We start from the raw sequence: 12,279 nt of genomic DNA, 5'->3' as shown, positions 1-12,279 counted from the left end.
AACGAGGACAGCTGGCATTCTGTGCTCAAAGAGCCTCGATGTCCGTGGTCAAGTGACATCAGCAGGGACAGGGAACTCTGCAGCAGCTGCATGACCCCAGGCTGGCCTCACAGCCCTCTGCAGAGATTTCTGCTCTCCATCCCTCCTTGAGCATCCCTCCATAAATTACAGGCAGTGATTTTAATTAGCAGGCTTCTCTGCTGCTATGTATTTTGCTGGCCACACTGCAGAAAGATTCACCTAAATGGCAAATTGACAGGCTGCCTGTCACAAAATGCTGTAAAAATAGACACAAGGAAGACAAAGAAGGCCTGGAGAAAAGGAAATGAAAATGTTTTGGCAGCGAAACAAGATCATTAATGGACTGAGGGGGCAGATTGTTTTTGCTGAAATCACAGTCATATTTTGTATATAAATATTGGTGCTGTGCACGGTGTTGGGACAAGTAAAGAGCAAAGAGAAGGAGCAAGGCATGGGGGGTTGCCTTGCAGGTACCCAGTGGTTTCAGGTGCTTCTTGGCCTTCTGACACCCCTGCCAGCCATGCCCCCAGGGACACACCAGCCTCAGTCAGCACTTTGGATGCCTTCATGTGGTCACAAGCCACGCAGGTCCCACTCTCAGGGTGCGCCCCTAGGACAGCAGCCAGGTGCAAGCAGGGCTAAAGGTGTGTCTGAAGCACATTCAGCTGGCCAGATGAAAATTCAGGTCCCACCTCATCATCATATACCAGGGAAGACCTGAAAGCTGGTCCAAGGAGACGAGGTAATCCTGGGATCCCTGCAGCTCGTGTCCTCAGCTGACCTGGTTCCTGCATTTTGTGGGCCAGGAGCTGGCTCAGTCAGTTCTTTGTTCTGCAGCTTTGCTGTGGGTTTTGCTGCAGCATCCCTGGGCCTCCCAGCCTTGTCTTAAGCAGAATGATGAGTGTCTCATGCTTGTTTCCTCCAACTCTCCCTGGGGAAAGGAGCCTGTGCAGCACTGTCAGGTTTTATAAGGCCTGTAGTGATTTTTTGCCTTCTTATATGTGCGCATGTCACTCCATTTTCATGCAGAAGAGTGGAAAGGAAAGTTCATTGTCTTGTGACTGCAGGTAAAGGAGTGCAGGGTATTCATCAGTGTCACCTGGAGCAGGCTTTTCCCCCTTCTGACAGCACTTCTCCATGTTTCTCAGTAGGAATTTGGTTTTTGCTCCCCACCATCAGATTGCTGAAAGCCTGCTCCAGTGGAGGCAGGACGCTCTCTGCAGGGAGTACTCAGAGCTCTGCAAACCCAACAGCCACATTTTCCTTCAGCAGAGGGAGAGGCAGCCAGCTGCTCCTCCTGCACCACCGTGGCTGAGCCTCACATCCCCTTCAGTGCAGAGCAGAATCCACCCCTGGTGAATAGATTCTGTTGCAGAATATATTCAACAAGCCTTCATCGTGGTGTGAATTTCCTGAGCAGGCTGCAGAGCCTTGCTGTGGCTGTCACTGTGTGTGGAGAGGCGACAGATGGCTCTCACACATTTGCTCCTGGAAGTGCTTCCCCAGTGCCTGGATCCTCCCTTGCTGATCCTCCCTCTCGGGGTCTTAATTGCTATTATGAATTAAATTTATTGTTTTATATTTGATGCCATTTTCTGTACAAAGAAATGTGAAGACATTCTGCACTGGGAAAATATACTGTGAGAATTTTCACTGAAGCACCACAGCCTGAAAGCTGGAGCCTGTGACATCTTATTCTGGTCTGCAGAGCCCCAAAGTTGGGTCCTGTACAGCAAATCAGAGGCTCTGGACTGAACTTGTGGTGAGCAAGTGAATTACTGAGTGAGAATGTCCTGTGGTCTGTCACACAGCCATGGTCCCTGCAGGAAGCACAGACACACCTGGTGAGAGGTGCCCTGGTGTCACCCTGGGATCAGGACAGAGCTCCTGCTCATCACACCACGCTGGGACAGTTTAATGATGATTGTTCTCTCCTTACCCCTCTTCTCTTTGGTATCTGTCTCAGTGTGCAGTGTCTTAATTCCCAGCCTGGGGCAGAACTAAGGGACACACTTTAGTGTCTCACCAGATCTAGTCTTAAATATCTTTTTGGACTTGTTAAATATGGGAGAGAGCTAGAAACCACCCAGGCCAAGCTGTAGAATATTGCAAACTATGAACACTTGGAGTTACACAATTCAGCCCAGAGAGGTGTGTAGTTTGGTGCTTTCCCCTAGAGGATATAGAAGTAGAAAAGCAGTAGAGGGTTGTATACAGGTAGAAGAATTATAAAATAAAGAAGTTGCCCTCCTGTTTCTTCAGCTAACAAGAAATTTGCGAGTTCCCATGAACATATATTCCCAGGTTGTTGAATATATTCTGCACATGAGAAGTTTATTTAACACAACAATCTATTCTGAGGGTGGAAAAAAAAATGCACCTGTGTAAACAATGAAATTTGTCCCATGAGAGCCCACAAAGGAAAAATGTAAACATATCTAGAGAGAGAAAATTTGATAGACACTTACACTAGCCCTTACCATCCAATGAACTGAGTTTCACTGCATTGCTGACCAATTAGGTTTAACACAGTGCCTTCTGATATTTCCTACAAATATGAGCTTGGTGAATAAAGAATTGGCTTTCTGCATGAAGAAAATGGAGTCTGGGCTGATTGATTCCAACAGAAGGTGTCCCCGAAGACGTGATCGATGCGAGACGAGCAGCCTGTCACAGAAGGAGGAGGGGAAACGAGCCAAGCCGACCGCGGGACGGGAATTAGAGACGGAATCAACAAAAATGTGAAAGGAAGATCGCAGCGAGACCGGGCACAGCGCACGAACGCAGCACTGGCCGCAGGATCAGCACGGATAGAAATTCAAGCAGCGAATATGCAAAGCAGCAAAAGGAAAATGCAGAGCGGCAAAAGGAATATGCAGAGCGGCAAAAGGAAAATGCAGAGCGGCAAAAGGAATATGGAGAGCAGCAAAAGGAATATGCAGAGCAGCAAAAGGCTGCGGCTACGGTCAGGGATCGGTGTGCAGCCAGCAAAGACAAGAGCCGGTGAAGCGGAGCCGGGCAGGGGGTGCGTGGGGTGCAGCGGGAGTGAAAAGCACAGAAACGAACACAACAGCTGGGAGAAAGCGAGCAGCCGGTGAGAGCAGAACTGCGAGCTGCAAACGCCGTCCCGGAGCGCGGGAGATGCGCGGTCCCGGAGCGCGGAGGATGCGCAGCCCAAAGAGCCGCGGAAGGTGAGGCAGCCCAGGAGCTGCCGGGGAGAGGAAGGAGCTCACAGCGAGTCCTGGGGACAGCAGCGACAAGAACAGCGGTGAGTGAACGCTCCGCTGCTGGGGAAAACGCCAATCATTTGTTTTTAAAATTTTAAAAAGTTTAATAGTCATAAAATGGTTATAAAAATAGTAATATAGTTAGAGTAATTTAAATTTTAACAATTGAGATTAGGATAATACGAGACAATAAAAACCAAAGTGTTATAGACAGTCCAGGTACCTCTTTCTGGGCAAAATAAGCCCAGAAAATGATCCACGTACACAGAGGATTAACCCTTAAAGGCAACAGCCTGTTGCATATGCATACACCTCACACATGATGCATCAATTCCATTCACACACAGGATTCTGTCTGGGCAGCGTCAGCTTCTTCCTCTGAATCCTGAGGCACCTTCAGGGCTGAGCGAGGCAGGAAGAAGTTCGTTTCTTCTGATAATGGAGCAATAAATTCTCTTTCTCTGAAAGATTTACGTGTCCTGTGGCTGCTATCTCACTGCAAGTACCTCATTCCTTTCTTTAAAAAAATATCCCACATACATAGTTTCTATTTTAACTACAAAAGTTACATTTTAACTACAAAACTACATTTACAACACTACTAAAATGTTAATACTGCACTACTAATCAATACAACATAATACATATAGTAAATATCTGCCTAGAGCCATGTAATATGCACTTTTCACAGCTGCCAAGGTGTGGGGAAACAAATGGCAGGATAGAAATGTGACGTTGGAAATAAAGCCCAACTGTGAGTTAGAAGGGGCAAAATATTGTTGGGAAAAGGAGAGAGAAGTAACAAGTATGTGCTGATACCTTTGTTACTGTGTTGTGTGGTCCAGGGGCTGGTCCTTGATGTGTCTGTGTGTCTGTCTGTGCGTGTCCCTGCTGAGGATGCTCGGCAGCGCACGGCCCCTGTCGCTCATTTTCCCTTCTATCCCAGGGGCGGCCAGACTCAAACCGGGTGGAGAAACAAACCTCCAGGAGCTCGGAGCCGGGACTCAGCTGCGTTTCCTTGCACAATTCCCTCCGGCACGATGAAGATCCTCCCCTGCCCGGCCGCCGCTCCAGGGGGAACCGCGGCGACTGCGAGCACGGGAGTGCCGACCGTGTCAGCGGGTCTGGTCCAACCGCAGAACTCCTAAAATGCGGGACCAGCGGTTTCCCAGCGGGATTTTTGTAGCAAAGCTTCGTTCCGGACCCAGCGGCTCCGCCGGGGCTGGACCCCCTGGCAGCGCTCCCCGCGGAACTCCGGCTCCGCACCAGGAGAGCCGCGGGCGCTTGGTGCCTTTCCAGCTTTTTTTTCTTTTTTTTTTTTGTATTTTCCCCCTTACGGTGTGCGGTTTTTAGGCTTTGTTTTTTATTGCCTTTTCCCCTCTTCTTTTTCAACCGCAAGTGTTTTAGGGGGAAGAACAGAGGTGCAGCAGCGCAGGACAGAGCCGTGGAGTTTTCCCTTCCCTTTATGGGGCTGCACCTTCCCCTCAATTGGGAACAGCTCATCTATATTTAATTTAATTGCTCTGTTATTGATATGGCTTGGCCTCTGCAGCTCTGTTCTTTTTTTTTTTCAAATCAAAACACTATTTACTAAACGTGTGGGGGAAACACAACAACATGACAGCTCCTGGTTTAAGTACATAAAAAGCGAAACAATTCAGAGTACATTTAATGGTGCCCGTGATACATCTAAACAGGATGTTTTGAGTCAACCCTGCCTCCTCCTAGAACTTAAAACAAGGAAAAGGAATGACAGATATACCTTTAACCAACTCACACAACTGCAACTAGAGGTGTCTACAGACACAGTGTCTCCAAATTGTCTGGTTTGTAGTTTTTAACACATGCTGCACAAGAATGTCTTAATCCAGACTTAATCTAGTAGTAGTTGTGTCAATTTTTGTCAACTATTTTTGTTCTATATTCACACCTGCTGACCATTTCTTCTGACTAATCAGTTTTACTGTATCACAACTTTATGCATTAGTTGGTCAAATACATAAATATGTATTAGTTGGCCAAATAAATGCAGGATTTCAGTCAGATCTCCTTCAAGAATTTACAGAGTAGGTGTATGTATTTTATGTATACATTATATATATATGTGGCTGTATTTGTGTACATACACAGACATTTACAAAACTCCAGTAACTACTAGGCTGCTCATGTCTGCTGAAAGAAGCTTTCATAAATTTCTTCAGAGCACAAAAAGCTTTGTGCCATTTTAGACATGTGCAAAATTAAGTGTCCAGAGAGTTGTAAACAACTGTGGGAAAAGCTTTGTGTATTGGAATGTTGCCTCTTGTGATTACTGCCCAAGAAAAGAGGCCATGGGGTCATCAGGTCTCTGCCTTTTCATTCTGTAGGCCTCCATCTCCTCTTCTGTTGGCTCCCTGGCTTCATACTGGCTGTTGTATGGTCTCTTCCTCTCATCTGACTGCATGATTTCTTTGATGTGGAGAAGTCGAGCCTCTTCAGCATTTAGAGCCTTTTTTAGTTTTCCTTGCTTCTTTTTCTCTTCACCCTCACTGGTGTCAGAATTTGAGCTCTTCTTGTGCTCCTTCTTTCTCTTCTCTTTCTGTTTCTCTTGGTGGATTTTCATCAGTGTTTTGGGTTTTGTCATGTGTTCTTCCTCCTCAGGCTGCTCTTCCATTAAACCTCCCTCTGTATTGGCAATTTCTTTCCCAGTTTCCCCTGTACAAAAGGAGTACTTGACAAAGGAGTGACAGCACCTGTAACCCCACTTCCCTTCCTTCCAGTATGAACCCCAAATGCATGTATGGCTGTTGATCTTCACATCCTCTTCATACTTAGAGCAAGCAATAACTTTCTGCTGTCCTCTGATGACTGTTCCATGCCTAGAATACTCCACATAATCTTCTGTTTGAGCTAACAGCAGCTCAGCTGGGGGAGCATCTAAATGTTCCTGTCCTCCATACTTCTCTAGGATGCTTTCTTTCTGCTGTGCCTTGAAATCTTCTTTTTTTGCTTTGAAAGATTTATAAAGGAGCTCTAATTTGGTAGGTTCTGCTTGAAGATGAACTTCAGAGCCTTTGTCAGAAGCCTCCCAGGCAAAGAGCTGAGTCTGTGCCATTGAAATGGCATCGCCCGTGTAGCGAACAAAGTTGTCACCAGCATAACCAACTTCATCTGGATTCCTGCCTGTGCTGGCATAAGGGTTCTCCCTCATTGCTCTTGTTTTGGGATCATAATAAGCAGAGTTTGGATCTAGGTTCCTCAAGTACTTAGCAATATCTTCCCGAATACGTAAATTTCGCACTGTGATGCGTCTTTTGGAGCCAAAGTTCTGCCCAGGCATATCAATGCCATCTGTGTGTTTGTCCTCATCTTCACTGCTATGATCTCTTTCTGTCTGTGAGTTTGATTCCTCTTCTCCCCCCTGGTGTCTTGGGGAGTTCACTTGCTCCAGCTCCTCCTGAAGCTTCCGTGCTTTCAGTGCACGTTTGGCCAAATCAACCTTGGAATATTCCTCAACAATTTTCCTGTGCTCCTCTGGGTCATAACCGTTCCACCAGTCCCGTTTCCCATCGTAACCAAACACCAGATGGGGCTGCACGTGTTCATCTGGGGCAATATTCCTGCCTGTGTATTTTGCTCCAGCTTTCCTGGGTCTCTCCATGCAGTGTTGCTTTTTGTGTGTCAGTGCCCCGCAGTTCTCGCAGGCTCCTCTGCGGTACCTCGTGGCCACGGCGTGCTCCTGAGCTCCTCGTTTGTACCAATCTCCAGAGGAGCTGTACTGCTTCTGCTTCTCTGGCTGAGGTCTCTGATGCTTTAGTGTGGGTCTCTTAGAAGGATCTATGTACCATGGTACTGAGGAGATGTACTGAGGAATATGAGGGTTGATATCTTTTCCTTCTTCATCCACTTCGGCAGGTGCTTTTCCAAGTTTTCTCTGCTCTTCTAATTCTTTCTTTTTCCTCCAATCTTCCCTCATCATCTTCTTTGGTTCCTCCAGGCTCACATCATTTGTCACTCCTGCACCTGAGAACATTTTGGGTTTTTCCTGCCAGGCCACAGCACTGCCCCACAATATCCCACTCCCCTGTGGGCCTGCAGCTCTCCTCTTCTCCCAGGATTACTTACAGCAATTAATTTTAAGTCCTTAACTAAGTCCTATAACTTTGAATTTTATCTGCAGCAGTTCTTTAGAAATAATTAGATCACAGTAAAAAAACTTTACTGCTGAAGCAGACAAAGAATAGGAGCTGACCCCCTGTGGGTCAGGGTGGTGGCAGCAGTCCCAGTCAATGGTGGCTCAGCCCTCCTGCAGTGCCAGCTGTGGTTCTGGTGGAGCAGGGATCCTGGAGAAGGGTTGGAGTTTTCCTCTGAAGGTCCAGTGAAGGCTTAGAAGGGTCTGGTCTTCCTCTGGGAATCCAGTGGAAAAGGCTGCTGTGGTGAGCCAAACCTCAGATTATATCCAGGTAGGAATGCTTGGCTCCTCCCCCTGGGCAGAGCATCTCCCTATGGGATGATGGAATCTTATCAGCCATGCAGGGACACTCAATGGCCCATTAACAGGAAGATAATTAATAATTAATGGCCCATTAACAGAAGATAGCTCCTGGAGGGAGGACTGGAAGAGATAAAGAACACTGCCCCACCTGGTTTTAACAGCTGGTGATAGAACACACACTCCTGGTTACATCTTGCATTGCAATCATAGACAGTTAAATATCACTTTTCTGCATTGTGAGATATAGAGTTGTGGTTTTTTTGAAGAGATGACTCTGACTAAAACAGCTGTGATGAAACACTGCCAAACACTTGTTTGTGGATAAATATACAGCCTGTTCACCCTTGATTTCATCAAAGATTTTATTGCTTGTTACAATCTCTGCTGTTTTATTTTCCATGGATAACACAGAAGAGTCAGTGATGATTCTACATTATGGCTGTTATTGATTGTGAGCTGTTTCAGTGTTTTCCTCTGTTTCATTTTGCTGTCATAGGTACATGACTGTTTAGAAAGGTGTTATCTCAATTTCCTAAGATGGTTACGTGGTGTACTGATTACATGATGTGAATTTACTGATTTTATAATAGGCATCATTCCTAAAATGCTATTACTGTATTTATAACCAGCTTCTTATATGCTTTAACACCTTTTTGTGTAATTATCTAAAAGACATGTGTCATTTCAGGATCCTTTTTTCTTCTCTAGACACTTAGGCATCTCTTAGACCAGCTGAGCTCTCTGGCTAGTCCCTGCACTGCCGCTGTGGTTTGACCCAATGCTGTCTCATAATTTAAAGTATTTTTCAGAGTTCCAAGAAAATATACCTGAGGTTTATTGAAACTTCCTCCAAACTGTTGGTCTAGTGGTTTCCCCCAGTTATTATTACGGAAGCACTCCTGCAGTTTGCTGTGTTTGAAGCATCTCAATCCTGAAGGACACTTCAGAGGGATCCAGTACTGGGTGGTTTGATTAGTCTTTAACCCCAAGGCCTTTACTCATAACTGCTATTCTTAAGAGCCTTGTTTTAAAATGTGTTTAGGGAATTCCTTCCCAGTTGGAGCCTGAGCAGTGGCCAGGTGTTGGCTCTACCTGGATGGAGAATTTGCCAACAAACCCAAATGTTTTCTGCATCAAAACTAGATTCAGGTCACTTTGACTTGACAATTTGACCCTTTATATATGATAGCTGAACCTATTTTTAGAGTAAGCTTGGGAATTATTATCTGGAAATAATTATCCAAGCCCTCACTAAATTGAGGTTTGTTGGCTGTTTGCAGACTCTGGGATGATGGTACAATATTTCAGAGATTCCTAATTACCTAATTTCACATGTATTACTAATTATGTGTATTATCTGAAATATTCTTAATTGTTGTTCCTGACTTATTGCTGGTTGCTCTCAGTTTCTTGTTCACTACATGTATTGTTTTGCCTTGATGTTTCTTCATGCAAATGAGAAGTTTATTTAACACAACAATCTATTCTGAGGGTGAAAAACAAATGCACCTGTGTAAACAATGAAATTTGTCCCATGAGAGCCCACAAAGGAAAAATGTAAACATATCTAGAGAGAGAAAATTTCAGAGAAATATACAATATTAATGAACTGAGTTTCACTGCATTGCTGACCAATTAGGTTTAACACAGTGCCTTCTGATATTTGCTACAAATATGAGCTTGGTGAATAAAGAATTGGCTTTCTCTGTGGAGAAAATGGAGTCTGGGCTGATTTATTCCAACAGTAGAGATGCAGCAAAAGAATACAAGTCAGCAGCAATTAGGAAGGTTAAAAAAAAGAAAGAGGAAAAAAAAATCCCAGCCAAATCCCCTTTCATGTGTCCAGGCTGTTTACATTCTGAGCTAGAATAATGCTGATCTGACTCACTGCTGACATTAATGAAGTTTGCACTTCTGGGTGAGCAATTTAATTTATCTCAGCAAGCCAAAGCTCATTATAACCGTCCATAAATGCTATCAGATGAAAGCACCATCCTTCAGCAACCTCAGGGATTAAAGCAAGGAGGCATTCAAGTGCCAAGGCTTCTCCTGGAAAGACTGCAGTCAGAGCATGTGTGCTGCAGGCTGAGGAAGCACAATGCCTCAATTACTGCTGCAGGTTCCTCTGTGTGGAGACAGTGATCTGAGCCTCTGGAGGTGTGAAAAATGTGTATTCAATGATTGAAAATCTTAAAAAAGGGCCCTCAGACAGCAGCAGAGGTGGTGGTGCTGCAGAGAAATTCGTGTGAAAAATGCTAATCACATGTTTTTAAAATTTTAAAAGTTTAGTAATAATAAAATAGTTATAAAATAGGAATATAATTTGAGTAATAAAAATTTGGACAATTAGGATTTAGGACAATATGAGACAATAAAAACAAAGAGTTACAGACAGTCTGGGTACCTTTTCTGGGCAAAATAAGCCCAAAAAAGGACCCATGTTAACAGAGGATTAACCCTTAAAAGAAACAGCCTGTTGCATATTCATACACCTCACACATGATGCATCAATTCCATTCACACACAGGATTCTGGCTGGGCAGTGTCAGCTTCTTCCTCTGAATCCTGATGGTGTCTTCAGGGCTGAGCAAGGCAGGAAGTAGTTTGTTTCTTCTGATAATGGAGCAATAAATTCTCTTTTTCTGAAAGATTTGGCTGTCCTGTGGCTGCTATCTCAGTATGAGTACCTCATTCCTATCTTAAAAAAAAGTATCCTACATAGCATAGTTTCTATTTTAACCTTATGTTATAACTTTAAACTATATTTAACACACTAATTAAGAAAATTAATACAGCATCACTTTCTAACACAACACATATAATATTCATTTTAATATTTGCAAAAAGCCAATCATAAAATGCACATTTTTCACACCAGGTTGTGATCCAAGGCTCAGCCACACTGCCCAGTCCTGCCTCCTGCATCCCAGAAAGCCTCAGCACACAGAGGCAAGTCTGTGCATTTTCAGAGTGGTGAAACCCACTGAGCAGATAATGGGGTTCCCATGGATGCCCAGCATGTGGATGTGCTAAGCTGTGATTTTGGGACTATAATTGTCAGTAAATTATTGATGCTGTGGCGTAAGGTTGAAGTTAAGGAGCCTGATTCTCATTTCCCACGATTTCTCCAAGGACTGCAGTGGAGAAAGCGCCTCCTTCCAGAGGAGGAGGCTGCTCTGTGCACACCTGGAATCTGGCCCCAGGCCATTCACTGCCTCTGCACATCCACAGCCTCTGCTGCTGGAGAGTTCCCACAGCCTTGGTGGGAATGATGCTCTGTGCTGGGAGGATTTCTGCAGCGAGCTGCCATTCACTGAGCTTCAGTTAGCACTTGACAAGTGCCTCAATTTGTCTGTGATCAAAACAGCAGCGCAGGGAGCTGCAGCTGTGAGTGGCAGCTGTGTCTGAGGGGTTCTGTCAGATCTCTTCCACCTGCTGCTCTAGCTGTCAAATCTAAATGTCATTTACTGTGATACAGGCACAGAAAGTGTCACCAGGAGGCACAGCCCTCCTGGTACCTGTGATGCAGGTGGGATCTTGTCTGTGTGTCCCTCTCTGTGCATCCCAACACTCTGCATGCAAGGATGAGAAAAAGGCAGAGCAGAGGCAGGAGGAATCTTTCTCTGGGGTTCCCAACAAATCCAGGTAGATGGATCGAGATCAGCACTTGCTGTAGAGCCAGGATACCAATCTGCAGAGCCCTGAAAGGGTCCCAGCACCCTGTGAGTGTCCCTGCACCAAACTGCAGCCCTTCAGCTGTTCCCCAAGCCCAGCCCTACCCTGGCCTGCAGCTTGGGCAGGGTGAAAGAAGCGTGGGCAACTCCAGCAGAGCAGGACAGGGGGATGGTGGCACCAGGTCAGGGCTAGAGCTGGACTGGGGAACCCCAAATCTGAGCACCTCACCTGTGGGGTGGAGCCACCCCACGTGCAGCAGCCAGCCCCTGGCCACGGTGGGGTCTCAGGGAGCCCTGCAAGGTGAGGGTTTTGTGGGCCTGAGCCTCTGGGGTTGTGTCCTGAGACAGCCCTGGGAGCTGGCACAGGCAGCTGCTTGCTGACAAGAAAACTGCTGCCAGTTGGGTTTTTTTATCTTTTGCCTGGTCATTGTTCAAATGTCCTTGAGAGCAGAGGAGAGGGAGTGCTGGAGCCCTTCGTAGAAATAAAAGGACAAGGAACAAAGGGCCAGGGAGGGGAGCTGGCACTGCTCCTGCTGTGGCACATCCTCCTCAACCCCTTTCAGGGGATCAGGGGGGCTGCAGGAGGCTGGGAAAAGCAGAACAGCAGGAAAAAGCAAGACAGCAGCTTCCAGGGAGGTGCAGGGCTGCTGGAAAGCCGAGTGTCTGGCAGAGAGAGAATGAGAACAGCTACCTCGGTGGCCTGTGCCCACCTCTGGCTGTAAATCACAAGTCAGCACCATTCAGAGTGGCAGCAAAATCTCACATTTGGAGAGCTTGCTGGGCTAGAGCAGTGGGCAGAAATTCCACTGGGAGAAATAGTCTTGTCTAGCTAATGCTGCCAGTGTGCTGTCCCCAGTGGGCAGTGCCCTGGTGTGCTGGGGGT

General features: G+C 46.0%; 1 protein-coding gene across 1 annotated transcript; it reads right to left on the bottom strand.

Annotated features, from left to right (window-relative positions):
• Positions 1 to 5,556: 5,556 nt before the first annotated feature.
• Positions 5,557 to 7,260, bottom strand: LOC311163248 (pre-mRNA-splicing factor SLU7-like; the record flags this gene model as incomplete). Its single annotated transcript, XM_084222018.1, has 1 exon — positions 5,557 to 7,260. One exon carries the CDS (start codon positions 7,258 to 7,260, stop codon positions 5,557 to 5,559), a length of 1,704 nt encoding a protein of 567 aa, XP_084078144.1.
• Positions 7,261 to 12,279: the final 5,019 nt, after the last annotated feature.

Source organism: Fringilla coelebs (genome assembly GCF_963513975.1).
Source record: "Fringilla coelebs genome assembly, chromosome: 27".
In the NCBI taxonomy this organism is placed as follows: domain Eukaryota; kingdom Metazoa; phylum Chordata; class Aves; order Passeriformes; family Fringillidae; genus Fringilla; species Fringilla coelebs.
This window is presented reverse-complemented; position numbering and strand designations above follow the sequence as displayed.